This window comes from Stegodyphus dumicola, chromosome 2 (genome assembly GCF_044657685.1).
Source record: "Stegodyphus dumicola isolate Sdum_Otavi_A_Nest chromosome 2, ASM4465768v1".
Taxonomy (NCBI): domain Eukaryota; kingdom Metazoa; phylum Arthropoda; class Arachnida; order Araneae; family Eresidae; genus Stegodyphus; species Stegodyphus dumicola.
Window position 1 is genome coordinate 157,037,066 of NC_140769.1, and position 26,821 is coordinate 157,063,886.

General features: G+C 33.1%; 1 protein-coding gene across 5 annotated transcripts in view; it reads left to right on the top strand.

Annotated features, from left to right (window-relative positions):
* Positions 1-26,821, top strand: part of IFT46 (intraflagellar transport 46) — a 201,810-nt gene that overhangs the window by 32,278 nt on the left and 142,711 nt on the right. For 4 of the 5 annotated variants that reach the window (XR_015039626.1, XM_085811367.1, XM_085811369.1 and 1 more), the window contains exons 2-3: positions 11,073-11,254; positions 22,402-22,650. Coding sequence is in view for 4 of the 5 variants with exons in the window: in XM_085811367.1 (XP_085667493.1) it covers positions 11,073-11,254; positions 22,402-22,650 (431 nt within the window). In the remaining variant the exon portion in view is untranslated. Of the gene's footprint in view, positions 1-10,798; positions 10,965-11,072; positions 11,255-22,401; positions 22,651-26,821 lie in introns of all 5 variants that reach the window. The other variant, XM_085811368.1, reaches the window with a different exon arrangement.

Consider the following 26,821-nt stretch of genomic DNA (forward strand, 5'->3'; position numbering starts at 1 on the left):
CATTCCAAGTCATAATAGAGATGGGAACTTGCGTAGGTCTAACTTGACCCATTATCAACAGTAGAAGAGGCTTTTATCTCTTGATTATTTTCCTTAATCTCTCTGACTTGCTGGGAAATTTGAAATCCAGCATTTTTTATGACGGAAACGAGTTCCGCAAGGTCAGTGAAGACTTGCTTTGCTTCATTTAATATATCTGAGTATAGGCCTGTGGATAGCGCCTGTGAATATGATTTGTTTTGAATTACCCTACTGGAAAAACTGCTTGGTTTGTCTGATTTTCTTTTGGGAAATTTCTCACATCCCCTGAAACTGGAAGTGTGGGAACCCCCGCAATTTGCACAGACTGGAGGCTTGTCGCTGTTGTTCTTATCTGGGAAGTCTTTAACGTAGTGCTCTTTGCTACATCTGACACATTGGGGTGCATAATTGCAACCCGCTTGTGTGTGATTAAACCCCTGGCAACGAAAACATTGCAGTGGTCCTTGTCTACCTAAATACTCTTTAAATTTAATTTTCATATGACATAAGAATCTCTCATTATAGATTTCCTTGGATTTATCATTTTTCGGAAGAGATATTAAGAATAGTGGGAGTTTGGTGACTTCTCCGTTGCGGCGTCTGGTCATTTGTTTAACATCTTTAATTTGGTAATCAAGTTGCTCAAGTTCGGATTTAATATCCTCAATCTGAGTGTTTTCAGTGAGTCCTCCAAGGAGAACTTTTAAATAACGGTCCTCAGGGAGGATATAAGAATGATGTTCAACTTGTTTTTCCTTAAGAATTTGGACTACAGTCCGGTAATCATCTGGTGTTTCCGTGATAACTTTAATACTCCCCGTAGGAATATGTTCCCCGTGAAATTTGATTTTTCTTTCAAGGAAAATAGCTCTAATTTCGCTCCATTTCAGTATATTTTCCTTTAGTGTCGGAGGAATTCTGGAGTTCCTTTAGTGTCGGAGAGTTCCATTAGTGTCGGAGGAATAATCGGAGGAATTCTGGAATTTCTATTGTTTTGTTTCTGATTATTTGAATTTGTGGCAGTGGAGTTTTCATTATCCGGCGAAGTAGTGTCCATGTTTTCATTATTCTGTGTGTGTGTATTTTCACTGACTGCTACCGAGGTAGCTTGTGTATATGAAATTCTATCCTGACTTTGTGGTGTATTTTTAGAAGCTTAATTTTTTAAAATTTGGTCTTTCAAATTTTTTAAAATTTTTTAAAATTGGGCTCTGGTATCCTGACTGTCTGATCACCTTTAGTCTTTGGCAGGTCTTCATCAGAACTTGCAGGTTGATCCAGGGATATTTCATTTAATGAGTCAAAGTTATTATGTAATTTAATAGGACTTCTGTCTCTATCATTTTCTGCGTTACTACCATGTGACGATTTATCCTGAGTTTTATTTAAATCCTGTTGTGTTAACTGTGTGTTAACTACAACTAGCATATCAAGCATACTGAGTAAGAAATTATGCATCTTACCTTCAGTGTCCGTAAATGTGCCATTTTGTTGGCGAATAGTTTCGAGTTCTTTAATTTGAATCCTCACGGCATCCAGAATCGTATCCATAAGCGCAGTCCAGAATCAAGAAATCCTGCGCCCAAATCAGTAATCCAGAGTCCCGCGCCCCGGAACCGGACCCACTCGACGGTGTTCCGGCAGACGGATGAGCGGGCGAAAGTCTACTAGGCCCCTGTCTCACACCTGACAGCGTGAGCCTGGGGGTAATTAAGCAGACACAGCGACCAAAATCAAGTTATTTACGCGCACGCAATAAATTAAATTAAATCAGATTTTTAGTTAAAAATACTTAAATAATTAACGCAGTAAAGCGCCGCGACAAGCAGTATCAAAATGGCGTGGTATCACTCGTGCCAGCAATTAAGCGAAACTCGCAAGAAAAAGCGAAAAATAATTCTTAATTTATTAAAATAAATCAAAATAATTAAATATTAAAAAGCATCCAGGCTTTTATAAAACAATACCAACCATCGATTAGCATTTAAAAATGCTGATGCAAGGGGATAGTATTTGCACGTGGTCGCACTCCGCAACACACGCCGAATCAGACAGGGCGTACACGCAGCAACAGGATCGGAGGCAGGCACAATCTCAACGACGAACCTTCTCCTTTGGCGTCCACCCCTCGAAAATGAATGCGTTTGTAGCTATTCTCATGAACTTGTTTTGCACAATTTGTAGTTTATTGATATCGGTGGGTATTGCAGCAGTCCATGCAGATGCATACGTGAGAATGGGTCTCACAACAGTTAGATAGATGAGACGCTTCTTGCGCAGATCAAGGTTCGAATATTTTCCTAAGATTGGGAGTAGACAGTTTATAACTTTCAGAGCTTGATTCCTTACATTGTTTATATGTGCAGTCCAGGTGAGCTTATCATTTATGGTGACTCCTAGGTATTTGGCTTGGTGCACTATTGGCTCTGGTTCATCAAATAGTAGAAGGTTATTAGTGACAGGGCGATTTCGTTTTCGTCTTCTAATGAGTAAAAGCTGTGATTTGCTTGCGTTTATTTTTATCTTCCATTTGCTGCAGCAGTCTTCAATGTACGGGGTAAAGTTCTGAAGAACTTTGATGGCATGATTAAAGTTAGCAGATTTTACTGCGATTGCCGTGTCATCGGCGTAGCAAGCAAGGATGGAATTTGATGTGTTGATTTTCCGAAAATCTGCCGCATAGAAGATATACATGACAGGACCTAAGACGCTGCCTTGTGGAATTCCGCTTTTAATTTCTCTTTCGGTTGAGTTAGCATCATTGATACACACTTGAAAAGTCCTCTCAGTAATAAATAAGTGAAGGATTTGAAGTGGCTCCTGCTCGAAATTGTAGCTCATTAGTTTGATAATTAATCCCTCCTGCCAGACGCGGTCGAAGGCTTTCGCCACGTCTAACATGAGGATAGCCACATTTAGTCGGTTATGCAGTGCAGAGCCTGCGAATTCTGTAATACGTACAAGTTGTTTTGCGGTTGAAAGATTTTTTCTAAATCCTAATTGCTCCGGAGGAAGTGTATCCAGGTGGTGTTGGATTCTGGAAAGTATTATGCGCTCAAAGATTTTGCTGAGGGCCGGAAGAAGACTTATTGCTCTATATCCATCTGTTTGGGTATGATTTTTTCCGGGCTTCGGAATCATGACAGTTTTAGCGGTTTTCCATATGGCGGGAAAATAACAGTTCGTGAGTGCTGCATTGAAAATACTGGTAATTTTGCAAATAAAGTTGAGTGGAAGTAGTTTGATAGATTTGTTAGTTATGCCATCAATTCCTGGAGCTTTCCTGGGCTTGAGTTTTTTAATTATTGTCGATACTTCTGGCGGGGTAGTGAGCGGAATTAAGTTATTAACTGTAGGAGTGTTTAGTCATTCTTTTATTTTGAGAAGGGTATCTTGTTCAAATTTTGCGTCACACGAAGTAGTATTGGGCGAAAATTGTTCTTCCAGGTGTGAAGCGAAAGAGTTCGCTTTTTCCTGATTCGTAATTGCAGGGCTTCCGTTGTGCATGATGGGTCTGTTCGTAGCATAAGTGTTTTTGAAATTCTTGACGATTTTCCACAAGGAGCCATCCTGGGTATTTAGACTGGAGATTTTTTCTGCCCATATTTCATTTTTGAAATTTTTAATTTCATCTTTAATTTTTTTCCCAAGCCGATTAATCAGTCTTTTAATTTGTGGGTCCCATGTCACATGGTATTCTTTTCGGAGCCTATTGCGTTGCCGCATCTTGTCACGTGTGTCCAGGCAACATTTCACGAATGAACGTCTTATATGCCGACACTTCCCCTCTACCCACCAGCCCTCAATCTCTGTGACTTTTGGCAATGGGTTTATTTCAAAAGCACTGTTTATGGTGATAATCTAAACAATTTGGCAGAAATGAAAAATGTGATACACTTACATGTCCGTAACATTCCTCCTGATATGCTAAGAGCTGCTGTTGAGAATGCAGTAACAGGATTTAACTTGCTTTCGGAAAATGCTGGACGCTACATTGAACATGCTTTGTAACACGTTTGGGAAACTATTAAACACATTTTAAACAGATTTTTCATGTCTTACTTCATTTGACAATATTGTATACAGCGCCATTTTTCCCCTGGTTGTGAGTTTTTGAACTCTTTTTTTTCCCGCGGAAAATTAATTCCCATAACCTCCTTTACGCGATTCCCAAGTTTGATAACATTTGGTCCTGTAGTTTTCTTTTTATGAACATTTCAAATTGGAACTTTAATTATAACCACCATGTAAATTAAACTTTAAAAGTCTGACAGTTTCGTTCAAGTCCCAGCTTTAAATATATATATACATATATAAATATAATCTTTTATATTAATTCTCTTAGAAAGAATGTTTTCAGAAGCTAATTTTTCTCTCGCGTTATAGATTGTATAAAAAAATGTGATCTTTAATATGATTTAGATTGTTTCAGCCGATATAAGAATCGGGTCACTCGGTGCTACAGAATAAACTTTGCTGGACTGTTTTATTTCTTTGTCATTTAGCAAAAATCTTTTAATTAAAATATTTATCCTTTGGACTTCGCTTTAAACTTTATTTATAGTTAAAATGACTAGAATGTGAAAAGCTGTCTTCAGCTGAAACGCAATTCATGTAACTGATATTTTAAAAAATTGACAAGAATGCAAAATTTATGGAAGTCTAGCAATCGAAAAATCTTAATTTTCTTGTGTGAGCACTGAAAATAACTTTAGAAGGAAAGAAGAAAAGTAAGCAAAAATTTTCAGGGAAATTTGGCTGTCAGACATACCAAGATGTTTAAAAAAGTTGGACGCTTTTGAATATACATTCAAGATACTTCAAAGAATTTAGGTGTTCAAAGAGAAAACACTTGGACGTGTACACCAGCAAATACCATTCATTGAGCTTGTGTTAACAGAAAAGACAAAAACGATATCATTGCAGATTAAAGTGAAGAGCGACCGGTTTTAGACTGTATGGTTGTATAAATTTAAATTACGTTATAGAACATCATATCGTATCATAAATGGAGAACCCCATGATTTTCTCAGTCGAATTATTTGAAGATTCAGGAGTTTATCCAGTGATGTATGTGGATGTCACCTAAAGAAGTTTTTTTTTTTCTCCTGATGAAACAGCGGCCGAGAGGTAAAGTCGCTGAACACTGGTAGTTCGGTCCGAGGTTCGAATTCCGCAAACGGGCTGGCTGCATGGGCGTTTTCGTGGTTTTCCCCATGTGTAACGTGTATGCGAACCAGTTTCCCTCAGAAAGTCCTCCACGAAGGCATCCCTTCCCTTAGGCAGATAGCCCTAGTGTGCTTTGTCATAATTAAATAAATCAAAACCACTTGATGAAACCAGTCTTTCCTTTCATCTCATACCTTCAAAATGTTTATCCTCTAAAGACTGATAAAGGCTCTGACCAAATACTTCGTGAAGAACTTTCTAAGGGAAACCAGCTGGCATACACGGTACACATGAGAAAATCCACGAAAACGCCCATGCAAGCAGCCCGTTTACCGGAATTCGAACCCCGGAGTGAACTACCAGTGTTCAACTTTCAGAATGCCTAAAGAAAAAGAGCAAGAATAAAGTAGAATGAAGAAAAAGATATGAAAAATAAATTTTTGCGTAAAATTTAGTATTTGTATTTTTTTTTTTTTTTAATTTAAAACATTGATTCTTGCGATTTCAAAAATAAAATATTTGACTAAAATATGAATAACATTTTAAGAAACCAAATGTAGGATAAAATTGTGTAAAGCAATGGGCACAATGATAAAACTGTTTAAAGCAGTGTATGCAAGTCATCCTAAGTTAAAATGTCGGTTATACATCTCTCATATTTATATATATCTTTTCTGAACGGAACATTGAAAGACGTGTTAACTGTGCTTTACTGTATTTTCTCTTTTAATATATGCAGTTTCCAAAAGCATCGTAGTCTGGGTTGCAAAGTATTCTTCCGAAAGAAACGCAATTCAAATAAATAAAATCAAATTCTGGAAAATTTATATTAATAAATATATTTAAAATGCTCAGTTCGAAGGAATAAATAGAAAATTTTAAAACAATTATCTGAAGAGACAATGCAACACAAACAATTAAAATAAAAGTATAAAAATTTAAAAATTACCTAAAATAATAACTATGACAAAAAATATATATAAAGAAAACTGTTTGAAAAAAAATAAATGCTGCACCTTTATTTGCGCAGTTCGAATAGGTAAATAGAAATTTTTAAAACAGTCATTCGAAAAAAACCATGCAACTTAAACAATTAAAATGAAATTCGAAAAAGAAAAAATTACTTAAAATAATAATAGTTATAATTAAAAATATAATATAAAGAATATTATTTGGCAAAAAGGAACGATGGTGACTATTTTTCCTCTCACGGGAAAGGAAACTAGGTTGTCATATATTAAGAAGTTCACCAAGTGAACTATTCTTGGCGCAAACTGAAAAAAAAAGTGCCAACAAAAATTTGTGAATTTCTCCGTTACAAAATTTCATATTTAGGCGTAATTTGAGTTGTAGAATCGAAATATGTAAAAAAATTGGTATGTTATTTCAGGAAAAGTCCGATTTTGTGTCAAAACACCTATGTTAGAATAGTGCTATATATAAATCTAATATATATCCTAAGTCGCGCTTTCGAGACATGAAAAACGCAATTTGAATTTTGTCAATCGGCCCAGCAGAACGGGAGATATAGATTTATCTATATCTCCCGTTCTGCTGGGCCATTTTATTTATTTATTTATTTTTGAGCAGTGTACATATGTATCTGTGTGTGTATACACATATACGCTAATGGGCCTCTATATTTTGCCCACCCTGTTAATAACATGTAGGACCACCTTTAGCCCTTAAAACTGCCAACACCTGGCATGGTATTAATAGGTAGTTTGAGCTATCTGATACCAAGCATTTACCAACACAGTTCCCGCTCATTGTGAAGGGATAGTATGACAGCATGAATTTGGTTTCCCAAGTGGAACCGTAAATGCTCTATCAGGTGAATTTGGAGGTAAAGACATAACTTCAAAGTCACTGGAATGTTCCTCTAACCACTCCCTGATGATTCGATTCTTATTACATGATGCATTATCCTGCCGGTAAAAACCATCCTCCGCCGGAAATACTCTTGCCATGAATGGGTGAATCTCATCTGCAACGATGTTCACATATTGCACAGATATCATTTATTGTTCTATGGGGATTATGGGATCTAATGTGCTCCATTAAAACATTACCCATACCATAATACCCTGCCACCGGCTTGTCTCCGTCCAACTGTGCATCCGGGAGCAGGGTTTCATTTGAAAATTGGCATATTAGCACACGCCCATCGATGTGATGGAGCAGAAAATGTGATTTGTCACACCATGCAACTTTCTTCCATTCTTCTAATGTCCAATTCCAATGTTTCTTGGCCCACTGCAGATGCAGCTGGTGATGACAGGCCGTCAATGCAGAGACATGCTTTGGCATCCATCTGCGTAGGCCCATACGCAGCAATGTAAGCTGCTCAGTGTGTTCAGAAATACTGTCTGAGCCACCACAGTTATAGCTGGGGATGATTTTTGCTGTTGTAGCTCTGCGGTCATGGCGAACAATGCGTAGCTATCTCTGCTCTCCTCTGAAATCAGTGTGTTGTCTACGGCACACTGCTGGCCGGTGACTTGTTTTTTCACCATCCATACACCACTTTCGATATACGGTAATGAGAGAGCGGATGTGCTCGCAAAAGAGGCGGCCATAGGGAGTGTTTCGGGAACGCCTTATGTTCAGGGTTAAAAAAAAATAGCAACTAAAGTTATTTATTCGTTTTATTTTAAGCAATGGCAATTACAATGGAATTCTTCTAAAAGGAAAAGTCGCTATTTGAAACATTTAGAACTGATTAGGAAAAAAAAAAATATCTTTAATGATTTTGAAGTTAACCAGTTTCTGACCGGACATGGGTGTTTCCCAGGATACTTCGCTAGGTTTAAGATACAGAACGACGATAAATGTAAACTACACTGGTGTGCAAAAATTAAGGACGAAATCGAAAAATTAGCATATCAGCTGAACGAAGAGGCAGAGCGGACAGAAAGACCAATCAGGAGATTAAGTAAGGTGATGTACGGTAGCACATGCGCAGATATGCAGGTAGACGTAATGGGGAGTGTCTGAGTAGTATAAAGCATGTTGTCGGTGTAAGATCAGTATTTTTGGCAAAGAGATTGCACGCCGTATAGCAGTTAAAATCACACCGAGTTGCTGCCTCAGCGAGAAATGACGAATAATCAATCTGTTAGACGACATTTGGATCCTTTTACCCGAGGTCGAATCATTGGGAAGTTGGAGGAAGGCCGCAGTGTGACAAGTGTGGCTGCAAAGTTCGGAATTGCTCACAGCATCGTTTCACGACTTCGGAGACAATTTCAAACTACAGGAACAGCTATCCAGGGGTTTAGTAGTGGTCGTCCACGAGGAACCACACCCGCAGATGACCGGTATATTGCCTTACAGGCCAGAAGAAACAGGCGGCAGACAGCGGGAGAAATCACTAGACACACGACACAGGCGACTGGACGACCGATATCGCGTTTTACCGTGGCCAGAAGACTGCACGGTGGTGGTCTGTTTGCACGACGCCCTGTACGGTGTGTACCTCTAACGCCTGCCCATCGGAGAAGGCGTTCTCTGTGGTGCCGGGAACACCGGAATTGGAGAGACAATGAATGGGGGCTCTTTACAGGTGAGAGCAGATTCAGTCTGAGTAGCGATTCTCATCGCATACTCATCTGGAGAGAGCGGGGAAGCCGCAATCATCCCTCGAACATCATTGAAAGGGACAGGTATGGAGGTGGCGGTGTTCTCGTTTGGGGAGGCATCATGCTTGGTAGTCGTACAGACCTTCACATCTTCGACGCAGGTTCAATCAACGGGACCCGTTATTGTAACGAGATTCTTCTTCCATATGTGCGTCTTTTTAGAGGCGCTATGGGTCTGCAGTTCCTTTTCATAGACGACAATGCACCATGTCATCGCACAGTAGCTTCCGAACAGCTCTTAGAGAGTGAGGATATTGAACGTATGGATTGGCCGGCACGATCTCCGGATCTCAATGCCATCGAGCATGTATGGGATTTTCTAGGCAGACGCTTGGCAGCTCGTACCTTACCACCAGTAACGATTCCGGAGCTTCGATTGGCGCTGCAAGACGAATGGACAGCAATGCCTCGACAACTCATTGACACCCTCATTCTCAGCATGGGCAGACGCTGTGAAATCTGCCTGGCAGTCAGGGGAGATCATATCCCCTATTAAAGACCGAATGTTTCTTGCTGGACACCCATCACAGGGATGTTTCGGCCTTCAGTCGCATTGCGCTCCATGCTACTTTTTCAATAAAGCTTCTTTTTATCCCTCTGATTTCTCTTTTAGTAAGTGTTGCTTACATTACTCATGTCCTTACGTATTGGGGATCTTACGGTATTAAATGTGTTGATTTGGAAAGCTTTTGTACAAAGTTATATTGAAAAATCCGTCTCGTCCTTAATTTTTACACACCAGTGTATGTGATCTGTTTGGTGATGCTAAGCATTTCCTCGAGGTCTGTCCCTACTTTGATGGCTTAAGAAACAATAAAAATATTGATTTTGAAAATCCCTTTTTATGCTATAAAGATTTTGCACAATTATGTAAATCTGTGATGAAATTTATTGACGGTGAGCGCCGGGCAGTGGGAATCAGTGTATGATATTTGTATTTTATTGCCATCACTAATTGGTATATTTTAATAAATTGTTGTTACCATTGTTTGTGTTTATTATTCGCTTTTTTGTTTTTGTCTTTAGTGTCTGCTCTTGTCTAAATGTTTGTATTTGTTCCTTTTCTTCACTTTTATGCTTATACTTATTATTTACACATGATTATTCTCATTTAGATATTTTATGTTTCATTTTTTCATTTGTTGAAGTGGGCATAGCCTGTCATGACCATAAGACCAACTTGTTTGGTTAGGCGGGTCGGGCTGCGCCCGCTACTGATACTGATACCACTTTCGATATGTGCTCACAACAACTGCTCATGAACAGCCCAGTTGCTGCTTCTGATATTGATGTTCCCAGTCACTAAACCATAACAAGTTAAGATCTTAACCATAACTAAACCATAACAAGATAAGATTATCGAAGTCTGATAAATCATCTGCTTTTCCCATTATGTTGCTAACCGTGCTATATTTGGAAAGACAATGCATAACCGCTTTATATATGCCAGCATCAGCCACTCACATGCAGTGGGTTTATTCCTGGGTGAGCTCATTGTTATAGATACAGGGTGGTCATAATGTAATGGCTCTTCGGTGTATATGCACATGCATATATACATATTGTGCATATACATTTGCACATATATATATGGGCATACATACATACACTCCTGAATCTGGTCCTGATAATAGATGAGTACTTAAAAATATTCATGAGGCAATACAGTATACCATCTAAATAATTATGTGCAACCCACAATGTTGCCAAAAAGTATGGTAAACTAGATCTGTGTATAGCTTGTGTCTGTTTCAAATGGTGCGCAATGCTGAGTTTGTTCTGTTTTTTTTTTTTTTTTTTTTTTTTTTTTTTTTTGTGTTTTTTTAATAAAAACATATCATTCTGTTGATCGGGAGGACAACAGCACAAAAAATTATGACATTCTTTCTTGAAAATGGTAAATATTTTATTACCAATGTTTGTTGCTTTTTATTATTATTATTATTATTATTATTATTATTATTTAGTGACTGATTGCTGTTTTATGGACTTCTTTGTGCATTACCATTTTGAAGAAGGCTTTTGTCTGTGCATTAACTTCACAAAAATTTTGAATCTTGAAAAAGGGTATCCTATTGTGTACCTCGTTTCTCTGAAAAGTTACTACCGAGTTCACGAATGCTTTATAATAAGGTGCCAACTAATTTATGAATACCTTTTATTGATTTGATACAATATTATCTATTTGTATGTATCTTTTTCTCAAACTTTAAGTTTCATTTATTATTTTATATCACAAAGCTTACAGGTATTTCTGGGATACCACGACCACTATCTCATTCTGTTTCACGCCCAGCTCCATCAGCTCGGGTTCGAGCATTAGGAAAAGATGATCTTGATGATGTAGATCAGAACAGTGAAGATGAAGAGGAAGAGGAAGATGAAGAGGAGGAGGATGAAGATCAGGGTATTCAAGTTGAAGGGTAACTAATATTTAATTGAAAATAATAAGGATTTTGAATTCTTATGCAGAAATATATGGGAAACTAGTAATTGAATAAAGTTTATTTGATTGTGGGAAACACACAACTTCAACAGATAAAAATTTATTTTGATATTATTATAACCAAAATATTCATGTGGAAATGCTTTTAATAAACTTGAAAAGTTAAATGAATGTAAATGAAGGAAAAACATTACGATAAACTGTTAAAGCAATCACTGTTTCGCTAGTGATGGAAAAAATGAAAAGGGACATTTTAACTGTTGTATATGAACTAAATATACTAAAGAAAAGAAAAAGAAGACTTTTATTAATCATCATCGTTTTGCTAAAAATTTATTGGAAAATGTTAGACATAGTATGCAGACTAAACGCAGGAACTCGTGCAATTAATTGCAAGTAACCTTGAAAGAGACTAGCAAATAAATTGATAAAAATAAAAATGTCTAATTTAAATAGGAGCAATTAAATGGAATATGATGTTGTTAAATAAATAAACAAATTATTAACATTAAAATTATTAGTAATAAATATAAAAAACGTTATGTCTGAGTAAAGTTTTAGTGTTTATAATATCCATGTGGTTTTAACCACTGTATATGCAAAACAACAGTATTTATTTACTGTGAAAGACTTCCTAAAATGTATATGCTAGTTGTGACTTTATATGTGAGCTCACTGTACCTGGGGATTATCTGAGATGCTTGTAAAAGTGAAGCAAAGTTTTCATTAAGACAGGCCTACCCAAAGTATTAAAAATGTATTTTTAGTACACAACTTCAAATTTTTAAATGTTTGTTCTTGATAACTGTGGCCAATATTAATAATTTGGGAAAAGCATATTTAATATGCATATGTAATACATAAATAAATAAAATATAATCTATTACATTATATTCTGAATAAATGATTAAGTTATGTAGAATGATACATTTTCATTTAAATATGAGGCCATAATAAATAACTGTAAATTCAGTTCCTTGTCTAAAAGAAGCCACGTGTATCAAAAATTAAATTTAGTCTGTTATTTTGATCTAGTTTTATTCCAAAAAATGCAAACCATATTTAAATTTTGAAATCAGTCCATCTTTGCAAATCACATCTTGCAAATGCTTGTAACAATGAAGCATGTTCCTTTGTGCAACTGTACTAACTCAGTAATAGTTAAGAATTTGCTTGTGTACATATTTAAATCCTTTGTAGAATCCTTTCTTGCTGAATAAATAGAAAATAATTTTTTTTGGGGGGGGGAAAAATCTGAAAGCTTTCAAACTTTATATTATGTCCAAAGGGGCATTTTTTCATTTACACGCACATGCGCATTTCAAGAGCATTTGGGCTAGTGCCCCCTTTGAGCTAAAAATATTTAAAAACTGCATATCTTTAGAACTTCAGATAAACAGACTCCAGTGCTGGAGATAAAAATGATATTCTGTACAAAGATATTCTGTACACAGGGCCGTCTTAAGGAATTCGGCGCCCACGGGCTACTAAAAATAATGCGCCCTTCTTCCTAAGAAAATACACAGAATGGCAAATGGGAGTCGGAAAAGTTATACAAAACAAAAGTGTCAGAACTAGAAAAAAACTAGTTATTACTTTTATAATAAACTGTTATCTTTATTGCAACTTTTCTTTAAAGTCACTTATTTAAAAGATGGGTATAAATGTTTACCCAGATTTGAGGGGATTATCTCAATAATGATAGTTCCGATCAGTTTTTAGTCTAATCCTTAGAACTTGATCGGAACTATTATATGATTCTCCATCAGTGCATAACATAAACAAAAATAAAATTTAATTAAATAAAAAAAACCATTTAAGAACAAAAACACACCTTAATCTAAACAAATGTAACTTATATATTTACTTTCCTAGCTTTTTCTTTGGCAAACTAATCAATATTATCACTAGTATTTAAATTTTCAAATAAATCTCTTTCAATAGACAAAATACTTAAATCATTGAGTTTACTCTGTCCCAAAGAAGATCGTAAGTAATTTTTTATTCTTTTGATTGCTGAAAATGATCTTTCGCCACTGCAGTTTGTTGTGGCAATACTTAAAAATATGCGCAGTGCTGTGGTTACGTTTGGAAATGTAGATTCAATTTTTAACTCGATTATTGTCTTTAAACTTAGTTCTGCGATAGATATATTTTCGGTATTTTCCAATAAATTCACATGTTTAAAATGTAGGCATTCTTCAATAAAGTTGTTTTCTAAATCATTCTGATATATTTCGCACAACTTTGCAGCATTATTTCTAATTATGTCTTCATTTATATTTTTTAAATTAACTAGAAACCCAAATGTTGAATAAATGTCAACATATGCACATTTTCTCTTTTGTACTTCTGCTAGAATTTTATCAATAATAGCATAATATGTTTTTATGCGGAATTCTTCATTTGCATCAAGTTGCACTTCTTCCGACGTATTTTCGTCGAACTGTCTTTTTCTTTTCCGTAACCGTTTGTATTCATAACAGCCAGATAATTTTATACCTTCTGATTTGTAAAGGTTAAACGAATCTATATTTCGTTTCGATGATACAAATTTTTCTAAAGAAGCATATAATGAAACAATGCATTCAATTGTAATATCAACTTTTTGAAGCGATATATTAGTTTTATCGATGGTTTCCAATATTTCACTCAAAATGCTATCATAATAGCAGTTTCCAATGAGTTGAACTCATTTAACAACCCCTGGGCTTCAACTTTTGTTGCAGGCTTTTGAAAATTATCTTCGTAAAGTTTAGTTAAAGCATTTTTAAAATTTTCATAGCCGGAAACCACTACTTTCACTGAATCAGCTCTTGCTGACCAACGAGTGTCGCTTAATTTTTTGGGAACTTTATTTTTTGCTGTTAGCGTATTTTTTAAAATTTCCCATCTTGATGTTGATGCGGCAAAGAAATTGTATAAGTTTTGTAGAAACAAAAACAATTTAGTTGCTTGTATGCAGCATTCAGCTGCCGAATGTCCAATTAAATTTAAAGAATGTGCCGCACAGGGCACGTAAATGGCAAGATTATTTCTAGATTTAATGCGTGCTTGGAGGCCGTTATATATACCCGACATATTAGAGGCATTATCATAAGATTGTCCTCTACGATCTTCCAAACTAATATCTAAATCAGATAATAGCTTTAAAATACAGTCTTGCATTTCTGAGCTCTTATGGCCAGTATTCTCCAAAAATTTTAAAAACCTTTCAACGGGTGTTCCATTTTTATTGACATATCTTACGACAATGGTTAATTAATCCATATGGGAAATATCGGGCGTCGAATCTACTATAATAGAGTAATATTTTGCCTCTTTTAGTTCCGTGATAATAAAACATCTAACATTTCTGCCCAATATTTTTAGAAACTCATCACAAATATTTGCAGATAAATAAGAAATATTCCCAGTACCTTTATTTGCAAAATTAAATATATGTTGTTGCAAAATAGGGTCAAATTTTGCTAAAAGTTCTAAGCACCCTAAATAATTCCCATTATGTTTATCACCAATAGTTTGATTTTCTCCCATAAAAGCCAAACCCCTTGAACTTAAAAATTTTATGACTTCGATGATACGTTCTAAAATATTTTTCCAGTAATTCGTATTTTTTTCCATTGATATAATAGAATAATTTTTGAAATATTCCCATTTTTCTGTAGATCTGTTCACAATTATACGGGTGTTTTCTTTATGAAGGACTGAATTTTCATGGTCCGAAATTTTTTCACTGTGTTTCCAATCGTTAAAACCTGCACTAAATGGATTATTGGCACTACCAAACAGTTTGCAAGGGATGCAGTATACTTTTCCTGAAGTAATTGAGTATAAAAGCCAGTTTCTTTTTTGTTGTTTTCCGTTTTGTAAATGTCTATAAAATATCATTTTTGTAGCACACCTGCTCTGTGATTTGTAGACCACTTTAGATGCAGAAAAGTCTAGTTCTTGAATATCTACCTCTACGTTAGATATGTTCTTCATTATATCTATAATTTTGTCTTCGCTTAATCTTCCCCATAATGCTGGATCAGTATAATTAACACTCAACATATTACTAAGTTCATCTTCATCTAAATATTCTCTTTCTTGATCTTCTGGCTGTGGCTATTCCATGTTTTGTTGTTTCTGGTCCTCTTCTTTTTCTTTCACATTTGATTGCTGGGCATTATTGTCATACTGTTGTTGATTTTTTTCTTTTCCCTCTTTGTGTTGCTCATCCTCTGTAATATCCATAGAAAGTGTTTCGCCTTTTTTAAAGAAATTTGTTAATGTAGGCATTTTTTCCAAGAGAGCTTTTTGCCTCGCCTCTTTCTCTTCTTTTAATTTACGGTTGGCGGAACCAGATAATTTTTTTCGTTTATGTTCCATGGTTAGTCTTCCTACATAATGGAATAAAAAATTGTTATAAAATTGTTAAATATGTATATATCATTATTAATTAATTTTTAGCTAACATATACACTAGTGGACAAAAAAAAACGCATAATAAAAAAAATGGCATTTAGCAAGATAATATTTATTAATTTTAAAAGGTTAAAAAATAAATTGGTTTTTTTCTCATTTTATATTTAAAAATATACTTACTTTAAGGTATAAAGAAATTAGGTAGTATATTGAACGGTTTATAAAAATCAAAGTGGACAAAAAAAATGCATATTGTTTAATTAATACCTTGTATGCCCGCTCTTTGCTTTATAAAGTGCTTCAGCTCGATCTGGCATACTTTCGACCAACTCTTTGCAGAAATCCGGATCAATCCTGTCCCATTCTTCATGCGTTATCCTTTTTAATTCATCAATGTTTTTTGACTGTCTTTCCCTTATTCTTGTTTTCAGGTGAGTCCAGAGATGTTCTATTGGATTCATATCTGGTGATTGGGATGGCCAGCTTAGCACAATAATCTTCTTATCTCTGCAATATTCTCTTGAATGCATTGAACGATGCTTTGGATCGTTATCTTGTTGGAATTCATATCCATTAAGACCCATTTTTGAAGCTGACAATGCAAGACAAGAGTCGATTATCCTAGTATATTTAAGGGAATCCATATTTCCCTCAATGATCGTTAACATTCCAGTGCCATTAGAGCTAAAACAACCCCAAATATAATATGCCCTCCGCCATGTTTAACAGTAGGCTTTAAATTTTTCAAATTATATCTTTCCCCTACCTTACATATCTTCGTCCATCTGATCCAAACAAGTTTATCTTGGTCTCATCTGACCAGATTATGCTATTCCAATGCTCTTGAGTGTAATAAACCCATTTCTTAGCGTGCTCATATCTGCTTAAAACATTTTCAGGACTTAAATATGGTTTAGAACAGGCAACTCTGCCAGGCAAACCTATAGAACACAATCCACGACGAATTGTTCTAGATGAAACACATTTTCTTTTTCTGTCATTTAATATATTTTTCAATTTATTTAATCCTAATTTAGGATCTTTTGAGATATTTTGCTTCAAAAAAGTTAAATCACCTGATGAGAGTGACAACTTTCGGCCAGATCCCGGTTTCCGAGATGAAGACCCTCTTATAATATATTTTTTAACAATTCTGGAAATTGTTGATTGATTTACGGAGTATTTTTTTGCTAACTCCATTTGGCTCATTCCAGACTCGTGGAAAGCTACAATTTGAGCCTTCTCTTCAATTGATAATTGCTTTGACATGGATGCACTGAATCATAGAATTTTTTTATGTTTTTTGGCGGGAAAAGGCAATTTTTTTCAATATGCATTTTTTTTTGTCCACTTTGATTTTTATAAACCGTTCAATATACTACCTAATTTCTTTATACCTTAAAGTAAATATATTTTTAAATATAAAATGAGAAAAAAAAACAATTTATTTTTTAACCTTTTAAAATTAATAAATATTATCTTGCTAAATGCCTTTTTTTTTTTTTTTTTTTTTTTTTTTTTTTGTCCACTAGTTTATGTAAAAGGAAAAGCACTTACCTTAGGAAGATAATAATATAATTTAATAATTTCCACTTAATTTTCAATTTTTAATTCACCTTATTCAGTCGACAAATACTAAAATTATATCAATTTTACTTTTGTCGTGCAATCTATATTAAGGTACGCATCAGTGACCCCTTTATGTTCCTATTTTTTATCAGGATTGTTAAAATAATACAATTTACGTTTAGATAAATGAATATGCCCTGGCGACGCGGTGAGTATACGTAGGTGGTCTTATATTAACTCCAGTACAGCTCCGACAGTTCAAATGCGACTGAAACAAAAGTATGATCGGTAGGGTGTTACTCCTATTTCGCGTTGCCCTTCTCTATCTATCGTTTTTCAGCACATTTGGAAGAAATAAAAATCAGTTTAATATTTTAAGAAGTGTTTTAATTTAAAAATAAGTAAAAACTAATAAAATGAAAAATAAATTTTTACTATATCGCAAATAAAAAATGGCCGCCTCAAAAGGCTTGCGCCCTGGGGCTATAGCCCATTTAGCCCTGTGGTTAGGGCGGCATTGTCTGTACAATACTCACTTTAAAATCATTGAGTTTTTAATCAAAAACTTGTTAAAGTTTTACATAATTTGAAATAGATAATAAAACAGATTCAAAATTCAGGCTTCTCCAAGTGTCTATATTTGGGTGGAGGACTACATTATTGAAAATTATATGACTATAGATACCATCGTCTTTTTAACAATGTAAGAAACATACATACATTCATGCAGATTCTTCATTAGTTAACTTCTTTAAATATAATACAGGGTAATAATATTTGGTGGCAACGATTTGGAAAGTGTTTCAACACTTTTAGATATTTGATGCAAGATGCCGGTTTCAAGACTAATAGTGAGAATCCTTTTGGGCTAAAAATTTACATATTTGTTGACAGTAATTTCCTTACATTTATGTATATTTATGTATTTTTATAAAAAAATGAATGATGCTAGAAATGAAAAAAAAAATTAAAATATGCTTTTGTGCAGGTTATGTAATAGGAGAACTTATTTACATTGTAATATAGGATTCCATCTTAGATTCATCGCAGAATAGTGCGTTTGTCTCCCATTAAATCAGATTGCATTTCACTGTTCTAAAATTATATTTTTTTCCTATTGTTGCTGTGTGCCCTAAGAATTGCATTTTAAAAATGTAAATTAAATCTTGAAGATCTTATTAAATGCATGAACTGTAATGATGATGTGCGAAAAAATCTCTGAAAATGTTTATCAATTTTAAGGGGGGGGGGAAGAAGGGAAGTTGATTTTAAATAAAAGAATAATGTATCAAGTATGATAATGTAATGTATATGAGTAATCAAACAAGATATGATTCCCTTTGGCTTTTTAGTTATTTTTGGATATTAATTTGAGTAATTTTTTAGTTAATATTACATAATTTACATAATTGCATTTTAACTTTGAGACATATACTGTCAGGACTTGTGTTTCTCTTTATTTGCGTTGGAAACATGAATGATCCTGAATAGAAACAGGGAGCTTACTCAAGCTATGTTCAAGAAGGTGTGAAGTAGACAACACAAGCAGGAAGGGTATACGAAACCCTTTATTTTCAATACTAACGGGTATTTCCGAACTTCGGAATACAGAGACCAACCACTTGTGGTCTGAACGTAAGAATATAAAAACTACTAACTAAAACTCTAACTAAAAGCTAACTTATTATTATTAACTTATTGAATTAGTATACAAATGCCTAGCACTAAGACTGACCTTTATTTAAAAAAGGTACGTATGTAGTACGCCAAGCTGCTAAAACTACGATACGTCTGCAAATATCAAGAGGGCTAAACCTCTGGCCTTAAAGGCAACAAGCAACAGAGTGAAAACTCGTAAAAAGTACAGTGAAAAGCGGCTTGCTTCGTAAAACTCCTTCTCTCTCTTTCTTGGCAAAAAGCCACAACTTAAGTACTTGGGCGTTAGCAAGACAATTTGCATAAGCAAGTTAAAGCATTTAACTCTGTCCGGAAGTAGAAAATAAGAAGTGATAGTAGTTTTAAAATAAAATAAACGTTAGTAAAACTTAGGATCCTTACAATACGGCTATTCACAAATAAGTTTATTTTTTATTTCAGCAGTTGTGAGATATTTTTAAACTTAATTATTTTTAAGGCTAATAAAATGCGTGAAAAACATTTTTTAAAACTAAACACCTTTATCTTGTGAAATGTATTAAAATTATTAAATTTTTTAATGAATGAATTATATCAGTACTTATTATTAAATCAATAATTTTTTAGTAGTCAGTGAGTTTTTAAATATGCAAATATTATTAATATTATTATTTATTTTTGCCTATGCTAACTACAAGTTAATTTTTGATGAAAATGGTTAATTTTTTTATTGTCTTAGAATTGTCATTTTTCATACATTTTGAACTGAATGTACAATGAAAATATCTGAAATGTTTGGACAATTTTATAGAATCTCACTCCACTCTTTTATTACATGATTTAGCGTAGGATAACTGGACATGAATTAATTTTGATTTCTAAGATTTGAAAACAGACAAACACACATACAAAACAAGTTAAGTAAAGGTATTTTAAAATCTGTTGTAATAATAGAGCAGTTTATGTTCTTCATTTTAACTGTTTCCTAATTTACTATGCCTTTTATTTTATTAATTTACTTCAATATTAACTTATTAAATTAACTGCATGTTGTATATGGTATATACATAATCTTAAAAAAGCATGAAATTTTTTAAATTTTTATTTCTTTGACACTGTTAAACAGGGATTGGAAACTTCAAAAAATTATATCCTTTCAGTTTGATGGTAAAAAATAAATCAAAAATTAAAAGAGATGATTTAAATGGTTCTATAAATTTTTTTAAATTGGAATTTTCAATTAAAAATACTATTTGTGAAAACATTAATTTAATTTTATAAAAATGTGAAGTACTACAAATTTTTATATTGACATTAATATTATAACTATTTATTAATAAATCTAGTATTTAGTATTATCCTGTTAACCATGAAAGGTGGCTCTCATCTAACCATGAAATTTGGTGAAGATCCCTCCAAAGTTGTGCCAGTTGTTCTTGTAGAAATCTGAGCTGCAATTCTCTGTGCAACTCTTGCAATAAAATATTCATCATTCTCTCTGCACAAACCCCATATAGCCGTTGCTTCTGAATTATTTGACCGGCTTCGTTTTTGCAATTCATAAAAAGGCTGTAATCAATTTCTACTATTTTGTTAGGCCTTTTGATTTTATAAGAAGCACTGTTTAGAATGCTGTGAGTGCACATTTCTCACAAGTGATTGTTCCAATCTACTGCTGTTTTGTTGACCATATCCAGCTATTTTCTTCTCCTTTGAATAGATGATAAATCTTTCAGTCAAGTATAAATAAACTGAAGAGCAATCACATACATAAATAAACTAGAGAGCAATCACATACATGAGTCTAAAGTCCTTGAAAACTTATTTTTTCAAAATTCAAGAAAAAGAAAACCTAGCAGTATTAGTTAATTTATATCTTTGTTCTTAAGAACAGAAGCTGCTTATTAAGAATCAGTCAGATTTACAACAAAGGAAAGCACAGATGTGAGTGTCATGTGATATCACTCTTACCCATAACTGGCACTAATTGCATTACAACAGTTTTATGGTAGAAGAGATATTATATAAGTACCTAAAATTTTACTAACTTTTTCATTTAAATAATTAAATAAGATCTAGTTCTCCCTGTTTCTCTATAAATATGTATATGCATTTATTTCAAATGTATATATATGTGTGTGTGTGTGTGTGTGTGTGTGTGTGTACACATACACATACACCCATCTGATGCATTTCCTCTACAAACAGAATTTTCTCAAAAATCTTATTCACATTATCATGTCAGAATTGTTAAATGTTTTCTGTGGAATTTGCATGCTAAAATTCAAGATGTTAAACTTTATATTTTAAAGCAAAGTTTTATGGCATTTGATGTAATATCTATATCACTAAATTGAATCATGTCAAATAAAATTATGAACAAATACAACTGTTTAGTACTTTTTTATAATTAACCATAGGTAAATCTGAATAGGATAAAGTAAGTAAATTTTTATATGAGTTGGTAATTAAATCTGCATTGGATTTCCTTAAAGCTTTTCACATTCAAAAGAGTTTATTTTCTTTAACTGACATTACTTACAATCCATTTTTCCTAACTATGTCTGAACTGTACTATCTACTAAAGAAACTATTTTTTACATATTATTGTTTTCTTCAACATATTGCACTGTATTCATGTTCATGTTGTTTCATCCACTGCGTTTGATATAGAAACATTTGATGCTTCTTCTATTTCACAATTTCTCTTCTTTTTCCCCCCTAAAGAAGAGGGACTTTCAAGAGTCAAATCATCCTTGAAAATCAACAGAGTTTTATTCAAAATCTATCTAAAATGTTACTTTTCTTGAAATTTAAATCATATGGTTGTTGATATTGATATGAACCACAATTTATAAGTCACTATTTCTTTATAACTGCTATTTTTTATATATCTATAATTTCTTCACGTGCACTGTATTGTTTTAAAATATTGTTTTACTTTGTTCTTTCTCAAGAATCAGTTATAGTGTATAAAAACAGAAATGGGCGCATATTGATGCATATGCACTATAGTATATTCTTTATGTTCAAATGATAAGTAGAAAATATATTTGTTCAAAAGACTTAAATAATTGATTATGGTACATAGTACAATTCTTCCTGCCTTATTAGAAAACTCCATAAAGTACCTGATTTATGTATACATCACATAAATAGTAAAACACAAAAACATCTATGCATCTGCTTATATCACTGGAAATTTCATCCTGGATAAATATTGTTTTAAAATAAAATCTTCTACATATATATTTCTGTTTAGTAAAGCATCCTGAATTTTATTGGAAATGTTAGAGATATATGTATATAAATTTTTTAATATTTTAAATCTGGCTATAATTTATTTGGTGCGATCTCTTGCTCATTTCCAATCCCTGAATTAAGTATCATAATTTTTTTTAATGCATGCTTTTTTTAATGCACTTTTCTAAATTTTCCTTTAGCATGTTCTTACCCACAATGCAGTTTATTTCTTATTTTGCATGCTTGCCAGTATTTTCCTTTCTTTAGTGCACGCTTATTTAGAACTGTAATGCACCGACCAACTAGTAGAAGAAAGCAATCTCGATTTTTTCTAAAGAGGAAAAGACTTCTACCAAGAAGAATAACTAATTCGAGGAATTCCAGAAGTCCTGGAAGTGGTAGCTTATCCTTGTCAGATTATAGTTCACATGATGGAAATTCAGATGAGGATACTCAAAACAAGGTGCAAGAATTCAGAGATCTTTGTTACTTTGAGTTACCATACAGTTCTAAGAGGTAGTTGGTATTCTATTTTTGCTGAAACATTTTTGAATTAACATATAATCCTAAAATTTTTTTTTGTATTTTACATTTCTGTTTTTCGCGTGTAAACATAAATTAATATTTATATTTAAACTTGTGGTTAAAATTTTTTGAAGACTTAAACATTTATAAAAATTTAAAGGATATTTTTACTGAAGAAATTTTATGGGCACTTTGTAACTTATTGTAGTTTTAGATAAAAACAAATAAAGTATGTTTGTTTGAATTGAACAGAATGTATTTATGCAAAAGGTACAAAAAAATGTAATAAAATGTAAGTTTTAGGAAAAAAAGCTGAAATTATTTTATGTGAAGGTGATGATAATTTATAATCAGATCAGAAATTTTAAATATTTTTAAGATAAAATATTGTTTTAAGCATACATTTTAAAAATTATTTTGTTTGAAAATTTTGAATTAATATTAGAGAAAAGTTCGGTTGGCAAGAAATATTTTGGATTTATAGCCTAAAAGTAAAAAATAATTCCACCGTTTCCCTTTTGTATTTAAGCAAGGACTATAATCTGGTAATGAAACCTATATTTATGACAGAGAACTAGGCATTTAAATTTAAAACTTGTAAGGAAATATAGAGAATTAAAACACGACTGAATTAATACCAATATGATTAATTACTATTTTTCAACATACATTTGTATTAGATAAAATGTTCAAAAGTCATTGAATTATGCATTAAATATATATTTTAACGCGTATTTTGAGAATGAATAGAAAGTCAAGCTATTCTGATCAGTAATTCTTCTTAAATAGTATTCCAGTGTACATAAGAAAGCATCTCATGTATTTACATTTTCTTACAGAGTTAATGTAATAGGAATATGAAACAATTAAACGTTGTTTGGGAAAATGCAGCATGTATTAAATGTAAGTATGGCTAAAACTGTGAGGGGTGCACTGTAGGTATGCATACTGTAGATATGAAGCACAAATGTGATGTAATGTGAGGTGTAAAATGCAAAGGGTTTACCGTCTAAAAATGCGAAATGATTATTTTTTAAAAAATGAAAAAAGTGGTATTATAGATGCAAGTACTTCCAAAAATCAAAAGAGCTACTTAAAACAGGCTGAAGTAATTTTTTTTAAACAAGTGCAGGAGGCACAAAATGAAAATTATAATTAATAAATTATTTGTTATAGATGCAAGTACTTCCAAAAATCAAAAAAGCTACTTAAAACAGGCTGAAGTAATTTTTTTAATTAAGTGCAGGAGGCACAAATTGAAAATTATAATTAATAAATTTGATGAGAAGAATGAATATGTAACTAGAGTACCTTTAATATTGAATTTGATCAACATATATGTCAAGAATTATTTCAAAATTCTTGATAAAAATAAAATTGTATTAATGAATTTTATTATTTTTCTTATAGTAATGAATTTTGTTATTTGTTATTAAAATTTTATGCTATATTTAATGTATTAAAATTCTGGCAGAATGTCAAATTTTAACTAAGATATTTCACGATAATATAACATATTTATAAACTTTATTTCAAATAAATATATAAACCAGTTTTATATAATACATATCTTAAATACAATATGAATAGAGACTGCAGGGGAATATTTCGTTTCTTTTCCTTTTTTTTTTTTTTTTTTTTTTTTTTTCCGAAATGGTTGCACTTTTATTCAGCTGCATTTAACTTTTAAAATCAAATGACAGATACATTTCTTTCAAAGGAAATCACTGAAAACTATACAGTTAATGATAAAACTCTTTAAGCTTTACAAATAATTTATAAATATACATTATTAGCTTATTTGACTGTTTATTACTGAAAAATTCCGATTATTATTGTTGTTATTGCTAGTGCTCACTTGTCAGCCCAAGCCAACGAAATTCCTCATGCAAGTGCAAGAATGAACCTGTTGTTGGCAACAGCTTTTGAGCACCTTACAAGTGACAGTGCAGTTTAGCTCATTTCCGCTCAAAATTTTAATGAAAAGCACCCCGGGGCGACGGGCCCGAGGGTGTCCCACCCATCTTCACCTACCACCAACCTCTCGAGATAACTTTCGACTCGCCGCATATTTAGAGTACACCCATGCCGCACGGACACTATACATTTACAAACATCAGTACTTTCTCCAGGATTCGAACCGATTCCCTTCGGCATAGCAGCCAGCTTGGCTACTATGCTACTATGCCGGTTGGGCAGCAATTCAGATTATAATTTGCTATATTAAATCGAATATTCATCTCATCTGAATAATTTAAATGAATGATCTGGGGTAAAAAATTGTCATTACCGTGAAACAGTAAATTGATTTGCTAGATACCATTTTGACATGTATAACATCATGCAGTATTAATAGCTATAGACAATTACAGCAAAAAGTCCTAGCTCCACTCCTCTGCCCAAGAATACATAAATCTAATAACAGTGACCAGTGCTATTCTGGAATAGACCTCCAAATGAGTTCATCATTAACATGCAGTTTCCTATTGTGGCTATTTTCACATACTCATTTGTCAGGTAAAAGGCCTCTTTCTCAAAAAAATTATATGGTATCCGCCTCTTTATTAGGTAAATTAGAGGTTGCTAACCGCATATTCACAAAAAAAGTAAGGAATATTTTTAATAAATCAATGCGAATTTGAAAATCTTAGCAAAAATAAAACACGATGCTAATATAAGTACATGCGGTGAGCTACCTTGGTTTATCAGCGATTCAATCTTGGGAGCCGTTTAATAAGGAAGTACCAAAAAATCTGAAGTACACTGTCCTGAATATTAACAAATTTTAGATATTAGAAGCAAAATTAAATATATGCTGTTCTAATTGAAATAATTAAAAAATTCTACAAGTAATTTTAATTTGCCCTTTTTTTTTTTTTTTTTTTTTTTTTTTTTTTTTTCCTCGTGTTGAATAACACATTATACATTACAGATTAGACAAAGTCTGGAAAATGTTAACTATGGAATACAGTTAACTAAGGAATACTACGGAATAGTATTTGTAACACTAATGAATCATAATTAAAACTATTTTTTATGAACAGGTATTATGCTATGCATTATGTTTATTTATATAAAAGTATCTTTATTTTTAAATACACTGGTTTCCAAAAGCTCAGCAATGAACTAAAAAATCATGATAAATCAGCTAAAAATAGTTCAAAATTCTTGAAATTTGAATATGTTACAAATAAAATCTAATTGCATCAAGTAGCATGATGCAAAAGGATGGCATTACAATTGCTTTAAATACAATTCAGCTTAAAACCATCTGTTTAGTAGGGCATTGCTATTTAGTGAGCAATAATATGTTAAATTATTTTGAGATAGCCAAAGTACAAAAATAAGTTCAAGGTGACATTTGCCATCAGAATTGCATTGTAGATTCATAGTCTGATTAGAAGCAGGTCAATGACAATTTGATGCAGCAATATGGCTAAATATTGATTGTTCTGTGGTAAACTGCTTGTGGAACTAATTTCTAGCAACTGGTTCAGACTCTTGAAGATGAAGGTATGCCAAGAGCTACCGCTGCTGTAGATGATTGGTATTTGCTACTTAGTGCATATGCAACAAGTCTACATTTTAATCCCAGCACTTATTTCTGCTAAAGGAAGGACAGTTTCAGCCACAACAGCACACAGAAGGCTGCATGATATGTGACAGATATTGTGCATCCCTGCTTATCTTCCATCACTTGAGAGAGCATATGAATTGGGCATATAGTCATGTAAACTGGACTGAAAAAACAATAGAGGTCTGTTCTATTCACTGTCTGTTCTGACGAAGCAAACTTTGCTTTAACAAGTAATTCTCAACATGTTTACCTATGGAGAGAAGAAGGCATTTAGTATCTTCCATCAAATAAATGGTAAAGAGATACCTAGGCAGGAGGTAGTATTCTTGTATGGGAAATATTTGTAGGACACACAGATCTGTATGTGCTGCCCAGAGGTACAGAGACAACATATTGGATCCTAATGTTGCCATATTTGGATATACCTTATATAATTTGTATGTTGCCACATTTAAACTTAGGGTATTTGATTACATCATATTACCAGAAGATAACGAACTACGGCTGCTTGCGGCGCATATTGCACGAGACGCAAACTTCCCTACCTAATGTAGGAAAGTACTATAAATAATTGTAAATAGTGTA